The sequence below is a fragment of the Sinocyclocheilus grahami genome, unplaced genomic scaffold (assembly GCF_001515645.1).
Source record: "Sinocyclocheilus grahami isolate Dianchi unplaced genomic scaffold, SAMN03320097.WGS_v1.1 scaffold692.1, whole genome shotgun sequence".
Taxonomy (NCBI): Eukaryota; Metazoa; Chordata; class Actinopteri; order Cypriniformes; family Cyprinidae; genus Sinocyclocheilus; species Sinocyclocheilus grahami.
In genome coordinates this window covers 1,092,703-1,112,294 of record NW_015505871.1, presented here as the reverse complement: position 1 = coordinate 1,112,294, position 19,592 = coordinate 1,092,703, and the positions used below count along the sequence as shown (strand labels likewise).

The 19,592-nt window shown below is 37.6% G+C and overlaps 1 protein-coding gene and 2 long non-coding RNA genes across 4 annotated transcripts in view; all 3 read left to right on the top strand.

The window, feature by feature from the left end:
* The first annotated feature begins 313 nt into the window (after nt 1-313).
* Nucleotides 314-970, top strand: LOC107559618 (uncharacterized). Of its 2 annotated transcripts, none has more exons than XR_001605641.1 (3): nt 314-391; nt 628-729; nt 821-970. It is a non-coding gene; the product is annotated as an uncharacterized lncRNA (long non-coding RNA). The 2 variants fall into 2 exon arrangements; XR_001605642.1 differs by lacking the exon at nt 314-391 and adding an exon at nt 522-554.
* An 822-nt stretch (nt 971-1,792) lies between these two features.
* LOC107559617 (uncharacterized) lies at nt 1,793-5,474 on the top strand. Its single transcript, XR_001605640.1, has 3 exons — nt 1,793-1,889; nt 4,881-5,250; nt 5,334-5,474. It is a non-coding gene; the product is annotated as an uncharacterized lncRNA (long non-coding RNA).
* A 4,668-nt stretch (nt 5,475-10,142) lies between these two features.
* The window catches only part of LOC107559616 (uncharacterized), a 57,208-nt gene continuing 47,758 nt past the window's right edge, over nt 10,143-19,592 (top strand). Inside the window, exons 1-5 of the mRNA XM_016243515.1 lie at nt 10,143-10,248; nt 11,196-11,426; nt 16,108-16,440; nt 16,651-16,881; nt 17,952-17,978. Of these exons, the coding sequence (XP_016099001.1) occupies nt 10,203-10,248; nt 11,196-11,426; nt 16,108-16,440; nt 16,651-16,881; nt 17,952-17,978 (868 nt within the window). The 5' untranslated portion in view covers nt 10,143-10,202. The remainder of the gene's footprint in view (nt 10,249-11,195; nt 11,427-16,107; nt 16,441-16,650; nt 16,882-17,951; nt 17,979-19,592) is intronic.

Sequence of the window (19,592 nt, the reverse complement as noted above, 5' to 3'; positions counted from 1 at the left end):
GTGCAGTGGGCGAAGCTCCACTCTGCGCACTCTCTGTCCATGGCTTGCTCCCTCGCTGTGCACTGTTGCCAGCTCTCGCACCTGGTCTGACGGGTTAAGCTCTACTTCCGGGGTGATCCTCTGCTCAGTCGCTCCGCTTTGCGCTGGCTCGTTGATCGTGGCGAGAAATGGCTCTCTTTCAACGGTGGGCTCGGGCTGATGCTCCACATCGCGGGGAGATGGTGGGCTGGGCTCTGGGTCGGGAGTGGATCCAATTCTCGCCAGTATCCACTCCACAAAGGCGGTGAAATCAGCATTGATCTGGATGAGGGAACTGATGGAGACATCAGCTGCAGCGCGAAGAACCACGTCAGTCACGCACAGAAGACCATTAGAGTCCAACCCTGTCATGGTGAGCTTCTAATACATGATTGCATTATATAACCACAGCAACATTGGAGTAAAACAGTCAGTTCTCCTAATTCTTTAAAAGTGCCATTATTTGTATGACCTTGGTCTCAGCAGTTAATTGTGTTGATGTTCAGTGACCAGTAGCTCACAGACATCAGAATGTGGTATGAGTTTAACAAACACGCCACTGGAAACATGAAGGATGGGTTTGTTTTCTGTCTAACTGTTATTGTTCAGTGTGTTCAGTGTCTGTGGTGTTTGTGCTGGTCTGGGGTTTCCAGCTGATGGTTCTGTTGGGTCTGTTAGGAGGTTTTCACATCTACATGAGACACACGTCAGGTGAGAGACATTTATGATCGTCATTATGGATTTGACATGTGAATATTGAGAGTGTGATGATGATGATGATGATGTGATGTGATGCTTTTAGAAAAGAAAGAGGAAGATCAGAAAGTGAGAATGAGAAGATTTAGAGAGTGACATGAACACACAGCAGAAGATTCATGAGAGCAGCAGCAGATCATCCCATCTGTGAGAAATGACTTCAGAATCTCAGCGATTCTCACATCAGTCCAGCTTTCACCTGCTGAATTAAACCAGGAGACAGAAGAAGCTTTCATGATAGACATTGATCTTTACATGTGTTGTGTTTATTTCTTGTAGAGTATGTTGATGTATTTCTGAACTTTGTGAGCATTATTTATGTCTGGTCTGAACCGACTACTCATGAAATCACTAATTAAACTCATTAATGCAGAATTACAGACCTGTGATGAATGAATTAAACCAGATTGACTACAGTTTTAGTTATGAAGGACGTTTTTAAATTATTTGTTGTACATTTGTTTTTGCATCAGCAGTATTTCATTACATGGAACCCCTTTTGTTCATTCATAATAAAACTCTTCTGTCAGATTGTGAAGTCGTTCTGTGTGTTTATTTTCCATATCTGAATGTATTTCACATTTCTGCTCTTGCTCTTTTACTTTTTTCAGGTACATTTTCAGTTCATGTACATTCAAAACTGTTCCTCCTGATCCGTGTCTCGGTTTTGCAGCGTCTGGTGTTTTGCAGTTTATGTTTTGTGGTTTCAATCTTCTGCTTCAGAGTTTTTGAATGTGATCTTGACATGGTTTTCACTGATTTTACATTTTATTGCCACTGAGTCTCAGGTGTGAATCTGCCTCTCGGTCATTCAGAAAGTAGCTCTGTGCACTCTTTGGAAATGTTTTGTAACCGAGAAGTGATTCTTCTTGTTATATCTTTTTCCTAGTTTCAGTCTTTTTGTGTGTATTTAAGAAGGAACCCACATAGACCCTCTCTACAAAAGCTTCCTCTTTCTTCTTTCTTTGTTAAAGTGCTGTAATTTCCTTGTGTGTCAGCAGAGCTGCTGTCTGTCTGTCAGTGAAGACTCGATCTGACACTCTTCTTCTGGAGACTGGACTTTAGAGAAATGATGCTGATCTTTGAACTGATGCTGCTGCTGCAAACTACTGCATGTGAGTCACTTTCACATCAAACTCATTTTATCATGCTGAATCAATCCGATCAATCTCTGATGAATGTAATATTAAATATTAAAGAGTCTGCAGCCGTGATCTAGCAAGAGATCTGAGTGTGTGTAAGGGGACTTATTATAATATTTCAGTGTTTACTTCACAGTAAAAGAAAGACCCATGAAATCCAAATTATTGTATATACTTTATGTAATATTTTTAGTCCAATTTCAGTGGATACTTGTACATGTGCATTTGTTGCTGATGTAAAGCAATCCGCACTTCTCAAAGATGCTGCATCCCAGTTTGCCTACTTATACTATGCCCTAAAAGTATGTGCACATTTTGTGATGAAAATGTATCTACATAATTTAGAGTGTGTAGCAGAATAGTAGACAAGGTTTGGGACAAACAAGTTCATCACAATTCTTTAACAGAGACTTACATGCATCCTGTCACCATTTAAACCATATATAAATATAAATAGGGTCAGTCACAATGCTCATACATGCAGTCTTTGCACTTGACCTCTTGTCTACTTGCATGACGTATTTCCTGTATTTGGCCGAAGTGTTCAAGTTAGTGTGAAAACCACAAGTGTGTGTATGTACTTTTGATTAACCAATGGCACACACTTCCAACACAGTGCTGCAGAAATGAAGTTTTTACAGAGCTTTACTCAACACATTTTGTACATTTAATACTTTGCACTTTAAAATAAACTTCAAAGTATCTGTTCTGTAGCCCCTATGAAGGATCATTTAATTGTGGTGCTCCTAAGTAAATGATAAAAAGCAGTTGCAAACGTTTTTTACAAAATACACATGTCCATCTCTGTACCAATAAAATGTGCAACACTTTACATTTTACACAAATTATATGCGAGATCAAATGAAATGAACTTGCACTGCAACGTTTGCCTTGACATCTAATGATTTCAGGGCACATGAGCTCCTGACCGTGATAAATGATTGAGTTATAAAAACACAAATCAACTCATTATCACCTGTGAAAGTTGATCCCATTTCTTCTGGAGTTTAAATCTCCATTTGAAAACTCGTTGATTTTTACTTTGAGTGACACGTTGACTGTTCCAAGATGGCGGATGCATCGATGTATCTGGAGCGGTCGAATCTACATATACATATCTATGGTTCTTCATAAAATGTTACAATGTTGTTGCAGATGAAACATAACGTGTATAACATTAAATAAATGTTTTTTATCAGGTTGATATTGATTATTAATCACTCAAACCTCTTTAATATAACCACCAGTCTTGCGTATCTGCCATGTTTGTAGTTTATCACTTTTTATTTGTGATTGTAGTTCTAATCGAATCCTTGTCCAAAGCAGAATTTGTGGGCAGTAATAACCATTAGAGTTTGACAGATCTGCACTTTGAGTGTAGTTTTATGTGTGTAAAACTTACACTGTAGTTTTTAGTGTAAGATGACGAACAGGTCTGAACCGGGGCGGGGTCATTTATTGTGTTTATATTTTTTATGCATTATTTTTCTGTTATATCTCACCAATTAGCACATTAAATTAGTATCCCTAGTTGCAATATTACATTAAGAGTCTGCAGTGATCTAGTCATAGTCTATACAGTTTATATTTGTCAGGTGAGGGTGCAGGGATGAAGAGCGAGGACTTAATTGCTGTAATCTGGCTTTTTATTAATAATGAAAATAAACAAAACTAACAAAAGCTACCCCAAGGGGGGGGGGGACAGCAGGAAGGCCAGAACCGTGCACAGCTTGGCAAGGCAGGGGACGGACACTATTGATGTTACATATAACATTGAAGCTTCAAAGCGCGAATCGGGTAAGCAGCGCAATTTCTCACGAAGCTCTGTGCCGGAGCACGTATGGTTTTCAGAGAATCACGTGATCAGCAGAAAATGAAGCCTCACGATCTGTCCAATCACGTGCACGTGTCAGAATGTTCGAAACCCCAGATCTTACTTTACAAGTAAGTTTTCATTCAGACTTATTCAATTACATTTTTAAATACCCAGCCCTAGAAGTAATATGAAGAATAAAAACTATTTCAGAAAAAAATATATTTGGCATATGCAATTCATATGTGTACATTATTCTTCTATTACATCATATTGATATTCATATTGGCATTTAATGCCACAGTTAAATTGGTAAATTATTTTATCAGAGAGAGAATTTTAACGAACACACACAGGTTTTTGGCTGATATATTTTTTATTGACTACCAGATGGTGCTATTTTTGACACTGGCGAAGCTTTGAATCTTTTCCCGAAACAGTCAGAGGAAAGCCTCAGTGCTTCATTTGCCCATCACTAACGGCCACACAGGAACAGGCAAAGCAGGCTTAAACAAAGAGCACACAGACACATAAGAAAACATCGAAGCACAGGACTGCAAACACAAGGAGAATAAATAGGGAGCAAATGAGAAGGGTAATGAGGGAGACACAGGTGAACCCACTGAAACAGTAATGAGGTAACAAGATGGGCGGGGTGAGACAATAGACAGGAGAGAGCACATGACACTAAACAAACACAACACAAGCCACGTGCTTACAGAAAAACAGTGCCATCTGGTGGCCAAGACTGTGACAATATTAGCGGAGTGTTAAAAATGTGAGAGAAAGTGTGTGAAAAGTTTGAGGAAGGATTCATTAAATGATGTCAATCCATTAAATGTAATGTGAGAAAGATCAAGACATTATTTACAAAGAGAGAAATGCCGCAGGTTAATGGAACTGGACAGAAAGTGCAGGACAAAGACAATTTGCTTTATCAGAATAAAGCATTTCAACATGCATAAAGTGTTTGCAGACAGTGAAAGTAAATTTGAATTTATTTTAGCGTTATTTTAATACTTTTTTGTGTATGTAATTTATGTCTGATTTTAATCAGTGATTCCTTTAGATTTTGGTACATTTCATTGTCTGTGTGTGTGTGTCTCTCTCTCTGTGTGTGTGTGTGTGTGTGTGTGTGTTTTGTTCTTCAGGTCTGGATCGGTTCTGCTGGTTTGATCAGTCTGATCCCTGTTACGCAGCTCTGGGACACAAACTCAATCTGCTGACAGTGCTGGACGCTAGAGAATATGAGCTGAAGATAATAAAGAGAATAAACTACACACAAGATGATCGAGATTGTAGAGTAAAATATGGCAGGATGAGGGAATGTGATCTTTACAATAACAGACCTGAAGTGACCGTCATTAATGGGACTGTGATAATAAACCGTTTGATTGATTGATTGATTGATGTGTTTGTGTTGTTCAGTGTCTGTGGTGTTTGTGCTGGCCTGGGGTTTCCAGCTGATGGTTCTGTTGGGTCTGTTAGGAGGTTTTCACATCTACATGAGACACACGTCAGGTGAGAGACATTTATGATCATCATTATGGATTTGACATGTGAATATTAAGAGTGTGATGATGATGATAATGTGATGCTTTTAGGAAAGAAAGAGGAAGATCAGAAAGTGAGAATGAGCAGATTTAGAGAGCAACATGAACACACAGCTGAAGATTCATGAGAGCAGCAGCAGATCTTCTGTATTTTATGTTTTTTAACGTTTTGCTACACTTTTGTATTTTTTTATTCATACGTTATTTATGTTATTATGGAATAGTGATGAACCATGTTCTTTTAAAAAATGAAAATGGAGTCAGCATTGAAACTGATAAACTTTGCTATCAAAGTTAAATGAAGATAAAATGCTTTGAAATGAAGCTTTATTTCCAGTCAAAAGCCACAATCTCATTAGATTTTTGTTAAAGCTTATTTAATACACTACATTTTCATTGTATTGACCATAAAGCACAGGTTAATCAAAGTTAAACACATAAAAAACTCAAACACATACAGAAGAGAGATACATCTCTGATACACATTTAAATACGGCATTAACAACTATAGATGTTCAGTTCGGTTCCATGCACACTGCATAGAATTTTTGTAAATGCAGTTGTCACTAGCTGAATTTTTGGGAGTTCATTTGTTTGTAGTAATTTGGTTTCCTTTTTAATCATCTGCCTTGCTTATTACATAGAACATTGAATAAAACAAGGAACAGGAATAAAATGAAGAGATTAAATAAAATTAGTTTTGTAGGATAATGTATTTTAATCATCATTTTAACATTTGAAATTATTTATTTATTTATTTATTTTACTGTATAGTTTAAAGGTGACCTATTATGCCCCTTTTTACAAGATGTAAAATAAGTATCTGATGTTCCCAGAGTGTGTATGTGAAGTTTTAGCTCAAAATACCCTACAGATAATTTTTATAGCTTGTTGAAATTGCCATTTTTAGGATATGAGCCAAAACGCGCTGTTTTTTGTGTTTGTCCCTTTAAATGAAAATTGTTTGTTTTGGTCATCTTTAATCAAAATCTGATCATTTGCTTCCGCTCTGGAATGGCATTCCTTCTCTGATGACGTCAGTTTGACGACTTGGGCAGAATATCCTTAAACACACCCCTCCAACCCTTAGGTTGCTATGAGTGAGAGACAGAGAGGAGGAGCGCAAAAATAAAACAACTACCTCAATTCAATACTCCGTTTCAGCTGGAAATACGTCACTACACTGAAATAAAGTCGGCAGCAACTTCCGGTTCATGCGGACTTTAAAGCACAGTTTGTTTCATTTGTATATTTTTATTCTATTGTATTTGTCCTTTGCTTTTTTATTACTGACAGTTTAATTATTTTCAATAATTTTTAGGACTTTTCGTTTGTTTGTTTGAAATTCCGCTGGTCTCTACAATGTAGATGTCATAGCAACCTTATTTACAGGAAATAAATTGATATGTATCACCATCTTTAAATAAATCACTCATATAACGTTTTGGTCATATGGCCCCCTCATAATCGTGTTAAATAACCATGATTACAATATTAGCCAAAATAATCGTGATTATGATTTTTGCCATAATCGAGCAGCCCTAGTGCATATACACACTCATGATGTCATGTAATATCTCCATACTGAAATCCCAGATGGCCTGACAGTGATTCAGCTGAAATATTAGTGTCTGAGACACTGTGAGCACAGAGACTGTAGTGTGCACAGCAAATTATGAAATGCTTAGCTTAAGCACAGAGCTACAATAAAAGTGAAATTCAGTCAAATTCAAAACAAATTAAGTGAACCTTACAGAATTGCAAGTAAAAGACTTAAACACATTATACCTTCACCCATGCCGCTTGATTCCGTCGTTGGGTTAATGGGTGGTACTTACAACACTTTCAATAAAATCGGTTTGCTAAAGGTAATTTAATGCATGTTTGGAGTTTCCGTTGCATTTACATCGTTCTGAGCAGCAGGCGTCACCAGCGTGTGGCGTTTCGAGCGCTTGAACAGTGAATCGTTTTGTGAAGCAATTTGTTCAAATGATTCAAAGTTTTGATAAGCTTCGAGCAGCCCTAGTGCATATACACACTCATGATGTCATGTAATATCTCCATACTGAAATCCCAGATGGCCTGACAGTGATTCAGCTGAAATATTAGTGTCTGAGACACTGTGAGCACAGAGACTGTAGTGTGCACAGCAAATTATGAAATGCTTAGCTTAAGCACAGAGCTACAATAAAAGTGAAATTCAGTCAAATTCAAAACAAATTAAGTGAACCTTACAGAATTGCAAGTAAAAGACTTAAACACATTATACCTTCACCCATGCCGCTTGATTCCGTCGTTGGGTTAATGGGTGGTACTTACAACACTTTCAATAAAATCGGTTTGCTAAAGGTAATTTAATGCATGTTTGGAGTTTTCGTTGCATTTACATCGTTCTGAGCAGCAGGCGTCACCAGCGTGTGGCGTTTCGAGCGCTTGAACAGTGAATCGTTTTGTGAAGCAATTTGTTCAAATGATTCAAAGTTTTGATAAGCTTTGTTTCTCCCCTGACTGCCAAAGCAGGTGAATTTCAGTACATTCAGTACACTCCCGTCAGAACACCGGTCCCCAACTCACGGAGATAGCGCTCTCAAAAGTTGAAAATTTGACCGGCTATAACTACCAAATCGAACTATGGGGCTTGTTGCATTGGGACGGGGCCAAAGAGACCTGCACTCAACCCGAGTTTCAAACTCTGGGACCCCCGCTCAGGGACGCCGTAGCAGAGGGGAAGGTTAGGGCGATTCCAAGGGCCTATTTTTACCAAGAGGGAGGTCGCCGGAGTCAATATGCTGTTCAGGGGGCCCAGAAACTATAGCGGCGCCCCTGCCCCTGCTGAGATATATGCGATAATGGCAGACGGCTCGCAGACATTTCCATTTGTTACTGTGAGACCCGTTTCACACTAGATGCGCAAGTAAAATATTTTGTTCCTGAAATCCACCCTGAATCCTGATATTTCTGGATCAAATGTATCCCATTCCTACTAAAATGTTTTGAACAACACTGAAGGTTTCATCAAATTAAATTTTAGTTGCTTTTTTTTTCTTTTTCTTTTCAACAAAACAATTTTAATATGTGATCCAATAGACCCTTTTCACAAGACTGTGATGACGCGTTTAACGGTCATCAGCATCGTAAATCCTCGAAAGTTTTTCATATTTGTATTTTTTTAAGTGTATGTACATTTATAACACTATTCTTTGTATTATATCACCTTTGCATCAAATTAAAAATGAAAGTCATGAAAACACTATCGTGGAGTTTTTCTTTTGCTATTTGTGCAAATGGGAATGCCAAAAAATATATGTGTGGTACTCTCCCATTCACTGCTCTTCAAGTTAACCCAACTATGACGACTTCCGCTGCGGAGAAACCCGGGAATGTGAAAAGGGTTTATCCGACAGCTGAAATCCAGTCAAATTTGCCATGACCTCCAGGAGATTCAGGTCAGACATGAAGCAGAGGCTGAAACAGGCTGGTGTTACTATGGCAACATGCTGGTGTTACTATGAAAACAGGCTGGTGTTACTATGGCAACAGATGCTGATGGAGACCTCGTGTGGTGAACGTGAGTAAAGACAGATCTCAGTCTCATCATTTCAGAACAAACTGAGCTGCTTTATCAGCAGAAATGTTTTTACAGAGTGAGAGCTTTAAAATATACTTTCAAACCACACATGCAGGCCTTAAAACTGACATGATAAACATCCTTATGATAACTGGTTTATTTAGATGCTTTTTCCTGTGTATTTGACTCACAGTGCAGCTCATTTTGATCATTGATCATTTTGTGTCAGACCTCATGGATTCAGACTTGGGTAAAAGTTGACAGATGTGCAAATCGTGACAGATGTTTTCTTTAGTAGATGTTTGTTAGTAGTTTTTATGGCCAATTTTTCGTTTTATTATGAGCCCTGCTATAATTAAAAAAAACAGCTTGTTATTATATTAAATAATGTCTTTATGAAAATATAAAACTGTAGAAACATCAGTCAATGGAAAGTCCCCACCATAACAGTAAAGCACATATATATATGTGTTAGCTATTTTTGTGTCCTTGTGCAAGGACACACCTGTGAATGATCTAAACTTCCTTTTCTCTCACAGAAGCAGCGCACTGTTCTTATAAATACACTGTGAACTCTGATGAGTGTCATCCGGTCTCTTCTGAAAACGTGTTGTAATATTAAAATATTTATATTTTATATTTATAAGTTTGCAGGGATCTACAAGTGTATTTGTTCTTCTTAACACATACACTAAATATTTCTCACAGCTTCTGAAATGTATGTATTTGCCTAGTTCGTGAATCGTTTCTGTTGTATTAACTAAATTAGGCCAGGAGAGTATGATGTAATTAAAGTTTTTTTATGCATCTTATGTAAATGGAAAGACCCATTAGAGTTGAATGTGGCGTTATATTTGATGTTTAAAAGAGTTTCTGTTATGCTGAAGTTTATATATTAAGTTTATTTTGGACTGGGTTTCACTTATTTGATTTGCTTTGCTTTTTTGGATCCAAATCACAAATGCATTTCAGCTACTATTTATATTGTATTTATATTGCATATACTCATATACTGAAGCTTGTTTGAAATCAATCTGCCAAAAGCCTTTGATGAGCTCATGAACTCATTTGATTTCTATGTTTATTGGGTTTTAAACAAAGATGTGTCAAAAATAATTACAGACACTTTTTAGTAATGTGATGTAGAAATGCTACATCTTGTTAGTTTGTCTTTTTTTTTTAGGTATTTAAGAATGAACTGTTGACCCACATAGACCCTCTCTGAAAAGCTTCCTCTTTCTTCTTTCTTTGTTAAAGTGCTGTAATTTCCTGGTGTGTCAGCAGAGCTGCTGTCTGTCTGTCAGTGAAGACTCGATCTGACACTCTTCTGCTGGAGACTGGACTTTAGAGAAATGATGCTGATCTTTGGACTGATGCTGCTGCTGCAAACTGCTGCATGTGAGTCACTTTCACATCAAACTCATACTGCTGATCAATCTCTCAAATAAAAAGACTGTAGTATTGTTTAAAAGATGTCGTCAGTGATCTAATGCGTTTTCTGGTCTTAGCAGTGTGAATTGGTGGAATATTATAATATGTCAGATGGAAGTGTCTAGTTACAGTAAAAGAGCATCTGTGTAAAATCATTATCTTATAAAAATCAGTTTTTATAATTATAGTCTGTATATAGTCTTCTTAGGAAAAGTACAACAGCTGATTTTTGTACCTCTATACAAATAACATTAAGTGATAAAAATGCATTACCTTTTAAAGGATTTTATTATTTTTTTTATATATATATGTTCCTTGAAGTTCACTTATAATGTTAATAAAGATTTTTGCACAAAAAACATGTGTGTGTGTGGAAAAAAGGATTCTTTTCAACCCTCATTCTGACCATCTGTCTAAAATGACCTGTTTTATGTGGCGGCTCCTTTAAGGCTCGTCAGTAATCGGCCTCTGTTATGATTGGCTAACATCATTGCGAGATCTTCAAGTGATTGTTGAAGGTACAGAAACTCTCTCATCAGACTCATTCCAGTCTCATGTTCTCCAAAGATCTCACTCTCATACAGATGAATCAGTTGAATCTCTGGGAAGGTTTTTATTGCAGCTCATTATTGAATGTCTGGAAGAATTTAGTCTAATTCATCTGTACTTTTCATGTACTTAGTCTATTTTGCTTACTGCATGCTGCTTACTGTATATTGTAAAAATGACACATAAAAGCATTTCAAACAGTCATTTGCTACATTGTTATTACACGACTAATGGATGCTGCGTTTTTACTTCCATCCAGCTATCCTTTCAGCAGTACATTTTGTTTAGAAATGTCTTGACATTGACTCTGGTTACAGAATTAGTCGAGAAAGAGTCATGTGACTGTCCTGTGTCCCTCCCTCCAGCTGCTATTGGCTCAGTGGAAGTGTCAATCATCTGCTCCTCCAATCAGAGGTCAGTGTTCTGCTCCTCTGAGGGGGATCAGCTCCTCTACAGCTGGACTCTGAATGGAGATCCACTGATGGAAGGAAACAGCAGCATTGATCTGGATGAGGGAACTGATGGAGACATCAGCTGCAGCGTGAAGAACCACGTCAGTCACGCACAGAAGACCATTAGACTCGAACCCTGTCCTGGTGAGCTTCTAATACATGAATGATGTATTTACTAGACAACAGCAACAGCAACAAGAGGGATGCAGAATCTCACAAAACCTGTCAGGAACCTGTCAAAGACAGTATAAAAACATTCATACTCAACAATGCAAAAGGGTTTAATGCCCCTAAAAACATTCAATGAAACATGCTAAATATTACATACTAATTACAGTTTTGAACTGAAATGTGACCTGGACGGGTCTTTGACAGGTTTCATGAGATTCAGACGAATCGATTCTCTCAATTGGCCACTTAATTCTTCAAAATGATTGATTATCTCTGCAGTAATTAATATTAAGAGAGAAAGCAGGTGATTCTGTGCTGATGTTTTATTACAGGACCAACTACTGCAGCTGTGACCTCTAGTTTGACCTCTACGTCGACACAGACATCAGAAAATGGTACGAGTTTCTCAGGTATGAATGTCACCTACACTACAGCATTTTCTTCCAGGATGTGTGAGTGCTGAGTTACAACAAATAATGTAAATTACAATGAAACCTAATAATAATGATGGCAGCGAGGGATCTATAGGCTCTATTATTTTTTTTTTCTTTCCTGAAATTAAAATACCTCAATAAAAAAAGATGCGATTGGACATTTGTGCAGTTGTCATCTTCTATAGAGCAGGGAAATAACCAGCCAATGCATTAATAGAGTGAGATTGTTCTGCTGATGACGACTGTGTGAGCGGAGCAATGGAATCAATGTGGAACTCATCAAAGTCATTAAATACAGCTACTCCAACCAGAACTACTTCTAGACACATCCTGGATAAGAGCATTCTGATCAAACCTGCCAGATCTTACAAGTTCAAGATGCACTGTCTGGATGAGGGAACTGATGGAGACATCAGCTGCAGCGTGAAGAACCACGTCAGTCACTCACAGAAGACCATTAGACTCCAACCCTGTCCTGGTGAGCTTCTAATACATGAATGAAGTATTTGCTAGACAACAGCAACAGCAACAAGAGGGATGCAGAATCTCACAAAACCTGTCAGGAACCTGTCAAAGACAGTATAAAAACATTCATACTCAACAATGCAAAAGGGTTTAATGCCCCTAAAAACATTCAATGAAACATGCTAAATATTACATACTAATTACAGTTTTGAACTGAAATGTGACCTGGACGGGTCTTTGACAGGTTTCATGAGATTCAGACGAATCGATTCTCTCAATTGGCCACTTAATTCTTCAAAATGATTGATTATCTCTGCAGTAATTAATATTAAGAGAGAAAGCAGGTGATTCTGTGCTGATGTTTTATTACAGGAGCAACTACTGCAGCTGTGACCTCTAGTTTGACCTCTACGTCGACACAGACATCAGAAAATGGTACGAGTTTCTCAGGTATGAATGTCACCTACACTACAGCATTTTCTTCCAGGATGTGTGAGTGCTGAGTTACAACAAATAATGTAAATTACAATGAAACCTAATAATAATGATGGCAGCGAGGGATCTATAGGCTCTATTTTTTTTTTCTTTCCTGAAATTAAAATACCTCAATAAAAAAAGATGCGATTGGACATTTGTGCAGTTGTCATCTTCTATAGAGCAGGGAAATAACCAGCCAATGCATTAATAGAGAGAGATTTTTCTGCTGATGACGACTGTGTGAGCGGAGCAAAGGAATCAATGTGGAACTCATCAAAGTCATTAAATACAGCTACTCCAACCAGAACTACTTCTAGACACATCCTGGATAAGAGCATTCTGATCAAACCTGCCAGATCTTACAAGTTCAAGACGCACTGAATCCGGTAAAATGCATTTAAAGGGATAGTTCACCCAAAAATGAAAATGACCCCATGATTTACTCACACTCAAGCCATCGTAGCTGTCTATGACTTTCTTCTTTCAGGCGAATACAATCAGAGTTATATTAAAAAAAGGTCCTAGCTCTTCCAAGCTTTATAATGGCAGTGAATGGGTGCTGAGATTCAACAGAAGTCCAACAAAGTGCATCCATCCATCATAAAAGTGCTCCACACGGCTCCTGTGGCTTAATAAAGGCCTACTGAAGAAAATTGATGCGTTTGTGTTAGAATAATATCCATATTTAAAACTTTATAAACCGTAATCTATAGCTTTCATAGTTGTGTTCATGAGAGAGTGGCGTTCCAGCGGATGACGTAGGAATGCAGATCATTATTGAATGTCTGGAAGAATTTAGTCTAATTCATCTGCACCTTTCATGTACTTAGTCTATTTTGCTTACTGCATGCTGCTTACTGTATATTGTAAAAATGACACATAAAAGCATTTCAAACAGTCATTTGCTACATTGTTATTACACGACTAATGGATGCTGCGTTTTTACTTCCATCCAGCTATCCTTTCAGCAGTACATTTTGTTTAGAAATGTCTTGACATTGACTCTGGTTACAGAATTAGTCGAGAAAGAGTCATGTGACTGTCCTGTGTCCCTCCCTCCAGCTGCTATTGGCTCAGTGGAAGTGTCAATCATCTGCTCCTCCAATCAGAGGTCAGTGTTCTGCTCCTCTGAGGGGGATCAGCTCCTCTACAGCTGGACTCTGAATGGAGATCCACTGATTGATGGAAACAGCAGCATTGTTCTGGATGAGGGAACTGATGGAGACATCAGCTGCAGCGTGAAGAACCACGTCAGTCACGCACAGAAGACCATTAGACTCGAACCCTGTCCTGGTGAGCTTCTAATACATGAATGATGTATTTACTAGACAACAGCAACAGCAACAAGAGGGATGCAGAATCTCACAAAACCTGTCAGGAACCTGTCAAAGACAGTATAAAAACATTCATACTCAACAATGCAAAAGGGTTTAATGCCCCTAAAAACATTCAATGAAACATGCTAAATATTACATACTAATTACAGTTTTGAACTGAAATGTGACCTGGACGGGTCTTTGACAGGTTTCATGAGATTCAGACGAATCGATTCTCTCAATTGGCCACTTAATTCTTCAAAATGATTGATTATCTCTGCAGTAATTAATATTAAGAGAGAAAGCAGGTGATTCTGTGCTGATGTTTTATTACAGGAGCAACTACTGCAGCTGTGACCTCTAGTTTGACCTCTACGTCGACACAGACATCAGAAAATGGTACGAGTTTCTCAGGTATGAATGTCACCTACACTACAGCATTTTCTTCCAGGATGTGTGAGTGCTGAGTTACAACAAATAATGTAAATTACAATGAAACCTAATAATAATGATGGCAGCGAGGGATCTATAGGCTCTATTATTTTTTTTTTCTTTCCTGAAATTAAAATACCTCAATAAAAAAAGATGCGATTGGACATTTGTGCAGTTGTCATCTTCTATAGAGCAGGGAAATAACCAGCCAATGCATTAATAGAGTGAGATTGTTCTGCTGATGACGACTGTGTGAGCGGAGCAATGGAATCAATGTGGAACTCATCAAAGTCATTAAATACAGCTACTCCAACCAGAACTACTTCTAGACACATCCTGGATAAGAGCATTCTGATCAAACCTGCCAGATCTTACAAGTTCAAGATGCACTGAATCCGGTAAAACGCATTTAAAGGGATAGTTCACCCAAAAATGAAAATGACCCCATGATTTACTCACACTCAAGCCATCGTAGCTGTCTATGACTTTCTTCTTTCAGACGAATACAATCAGAGTTATATTAAAAAAAGGTCCTGGCTCTTCCAAGCTTTATAATGGCAGTGAATGGGTGCTGAGATTCAACAGAAGTCCAATAAAGTGCATCCATCCATCATAAAAGTGCTCCACACGGCTCCTGTGGCTTAATAAAGGCCTACTGAAGAAAATCGATGCGTTTGTGTTAGAATGATATCCATATTTAAAACTTTATAAACCGTAATCTATAGCTTCCATAGTTGTGTTCATGAGAGAGTGGCGTTCCAGCGGATGACGTAGGAATGCAGAAGCGCAGCGGAGAGAGCAAAACAAAACACCGGTCATGAATTAGAAGTACAAAACGAGGATTAGTAAAGAAAAATGTCAGAGGATTTTGATATAAGCCAAGAGGAGACTGGTTTTCCTTTGCCAAAGTAAGGAAACGTTGCTTTCTTTGCTCCTACAAACACAAATAAATGATATAAGAGATTAATTTCACAGTGTAGGCAGCTTCATTAATTATAGCGGGAGTTATTTTGTAAATGCTTAAACTCGCACTAGACTATAATCAGTGATAATATTAGATATGATAGTGTTCTATGCTTGCTTTCTGTATTATTCGCTGTTGAATAACTGTGTATATGAATAACTTTATTAATACTTTAGTAAACATTAGTAAATTAGAAACTTACAATGTTTGTGTCAAATTGTGATCATGTTAAACACAAATTCAGTCATATTAAAATATTTTATGACATGACACTCATGTCTGGTAGGCTACGTGAATAAATGTGCTGATAGATTACACTAACATTAGGTTTCTTTTAGTTTTGCCCTGCAGTTTGTTCTCCCTCCGCATTCCCACTAATGTAAATCAGTATTTATATAGTATAACAGTAATACATTTCTCTCTCACACACGTGTCCCGCAGAATCATATCTACATCCTCCAATGGAGCAATTACCAGGTGGTCACCCTATTTGTTCCTGATTTTAGTTCATGATGTCTGTAGATTTTGGTTCATTTCATTGTGTGTGTGTGTGTTTTGTTCTTCAGGTCTGGAGTTGAACTGCAGTTTTAATCAACCTGATCCCTGTTACGCAGCTCTGGGACACAAACTCAATCTGCTGACGGTGCGGGACGCTAGAGAATATGACCTGAAGATAATAAAGAGAATAAACTACACACAAGATGATCCAGTTTGTAGAGTAAAATATGGCAGGATGAGGGATTGTGATCTTTATAACAACAGACCTGAAGTGACCATCATTAATGGGACTGTGATAATAAAGCGTGTGATCAGAGCAGATTCAGGGAATTACAGATTAACACTCGCTCATTGCTCAGACGGCACAGAAACATCTAGAGATCTTCAAGTGATTGTTGAAGGTACAGAAACTCTCTCATCAGACTCATTCCAGTCTCATGTTCTCCAAAGATCTCACTCTCATGCAGATGAATCAGTTGAATCTCTGGGAAGGTTTTTATTCCTGAAGCACACAGTAAACACACTACAGACTCCAGTAATAGTATGAGTCGTGTGGAAGAACAAGATTCTCTTGTGTTTGTCATGTGACTGTCATGTGTCCCTCCCTCCAGCTCCTATTGGCTCAGTGGAAGTGTCAATCATCTGCTCCTCCAATCAGAGGTCAGTGTTCTGCTCCTCTGAGGGGGATCAGCTCCTCTACAGCTGGACTCTGAATGGAGATCCACTGATGGATGGAAACAGCAGCATTGAGCTAAATGAGGGAACTGATGGAGACATCAGCTGCAGCGTGAAGAACCACGTCAGTCACGCACAGAAGACCATTAGACTCGAACCCTGTCCTGGTGAGCTTCTAATACATGAATGAAGTATTTGCTAGACAACAGCAACAGCAACAAGAGTGATGCAGAATCTCACAAAACCTGTCAGGAACCTGTCAAAGTCACATTTCACCACAGAATCCCCTTATGACAGAATGCAGTATCTCTGAAGCGTATTTTGGGGGATTGTGATGAGTTTAACTCCTCTAGGACTCTCCTTTTTGGTTGATTCTTAAGGAAAAATTATTAATAAAGTGAGGCTAGGTTCATGGTCTAACTTTTTTTTAATGGAAAATTCACTTTAAAACCTTTTAGTTTTTATTTGTTGTTTATATATACTTTATTTATTTTCTTATTTACTGTTTTTCACTTGTTTCTCGCTGTCTCAGTCGCTGGCATGGCACTAAATCTTAAACAACAAACAAACATTTCACCTCAAAATCAAAAGAAATCACAACTTGCATAAAGGAAATAAGGACTATTTTACAGCTATTCATTTTATTTGCATTGCTATTTTCATGACGTTTAAATACACTCCTACTCCCTAAACTTGCTTTACTGTAATGTTTTAGATTTTTTTTTTTTTTTTTGGTAATCACAATTATTTACAGTGATATTTTGTTACTTGATTCTTATTACTACAATTGCATACAATACATTTTTATTTGATGCAATATGATACATTTCTCTCAGGTACATTTTATGATGATAATATGATGATTTTAGTTATTTCATACATATTATGATTAACATAGATTTTTGCATTCATGTGTTGAGAATTTATCATTTTATTTTATTTATTTTCATTTTTTGCCTTTTCTTCATATGTCAGAAATTAGATTTGAGGGGTAAATGTTACATTGCAAAAGGGTTTAATGCCCCTAAAAACATTCAATGAAACATGCTAAATATTACTTACTAATTACAGTTTTGAACTGAAATGTGACCTGGACGGGTCCTTGACAGGTTTCATGAGATTCAGACGAATCGATTCTCTCAATTGGCCACTTAATTCTTCAAAATGATTGATTATCTCTGCAGTAATTAATATTAAGAGAGAAAGCAGGTGATTCTGTGCTGATGTTTTATTACAGGACCAACTACTGCAGCTGTGACCTCTAGTTTGACCTCTGCTAGGGTTGCCAATTTCAGAAAAGGAAAATAAGTGACAATCGTTGTTTTTCATAGAAAATGAGGAACACACACACACACATATATATGTGTGTGTGTGTGTGTGTGTGTGTGCATTGGTGCGTATGTATACAGTATATAGTATATATGAAAAAGCATATTTTTCAATTAAAGTCAAGTCAAGTCACCTTTATTTATATAGCGCTTTTAACAATACAGATTGTGTCAAAAAGCTCTACCTCTTTTAGTGGACTTTGCTATCCTAGGTACTACCAAAAGTCCAGAGTTTTGTGACCTTAGGGAGCGTGATGGATTGTAGCGTGGTAGAAGACTAGTTAGGTATGCAGGAGCTAACCCATTAAGGGCCTTATAGGCAAGTAATAATATTTTGTAACTGATACGGAACTTAACAGGTAGCCAGTGCAGAGACTGTAAAATTGGGGTAATATGATCATATTTTCTTGACCTGGTAAGGACTCTAGCCGCTGCATTTTGGACTACCTGTAGTTTGTTTATTGAAGATGCAGGACAACCACCTTGCAGTGCATTACAATAGTCCAGTCTAGAGGTCATGAATGCACAGGTATCATGTTTCGTAACTTGGCAATGTTTCTAAGATGGAAGAATGCCGTTTTTGTAACATGGGAAATATGATTTTCAAAAGACAAGTTGCTATCTAATATAACACCCAGATTTTTGACTGTAGAGGAAGTAACCTTACATCCGTCTAGTTGCAAATTGTAATCCACGAGATTCGGTGTACTGTCTTTTGGTCCAATAAGTAATATCTCTGTCTTATCCGAATTTAATAGGAGAAAATTATTGGTCATCCAATCTTTTAAATTTTTAACACACTCCGTTAGCTTAGATAATTTAGAAGTTTCATCTGGTCTTGTTGAGATATATAGTTGAGTATCATCGGCATAACAGTGGAAACTAATCCCGTATTTTCTAATAATATTACCAAGTGGCAACATGTATAACGAAAATAGCAGAGGACCTAGGACAGATCCTTGTGGCACTCCATATTTTACTGGTGATAATATGTCCCTCCCTTCCAAGTTAGTTTTTCGCCATTTGCGCTCAAGACTACGAGTTTTTTTCTTGAGAGAATGGGTATTACTGTTGTACCATGGCGCAGTACATTTTTCTCTAACCTTTTTCAATTTGATGGGTGCAACAGCTTCTAATGTATTAGAGAAGATAGTGCCCAATTAAAGACAACATATAGATTTAATATGATCTGCTTTTGGTGCTTGACACTTTTTTATTGGTCATTTTGTGTTTTCATGGGGGGGGTAAAAGTGATAAATAATTTATCACTTTAAATATTGGTAATTTAAAGTTTATTTAAATTATCAATAAACCCAATAATAATGATGGCAGTGAGGGATTTACAGACGCTTCTGTGGCTAATATGAGTTTTGAACTAATTTACTGTGCTGTTAATTGCATGAAGTTGTTCTGTTCTGGTTGCTGTTGCAGTTGTTATGAATGAACTTTTCAAAGCAGTTTTGGGGTTGTTTCAAGTGATCTTGTGTTTTTTCTTCCATAGTTTTAAAATTATCTCTGATTGCTTTGGGCTGCTTTGCTCTGGTGCTGAT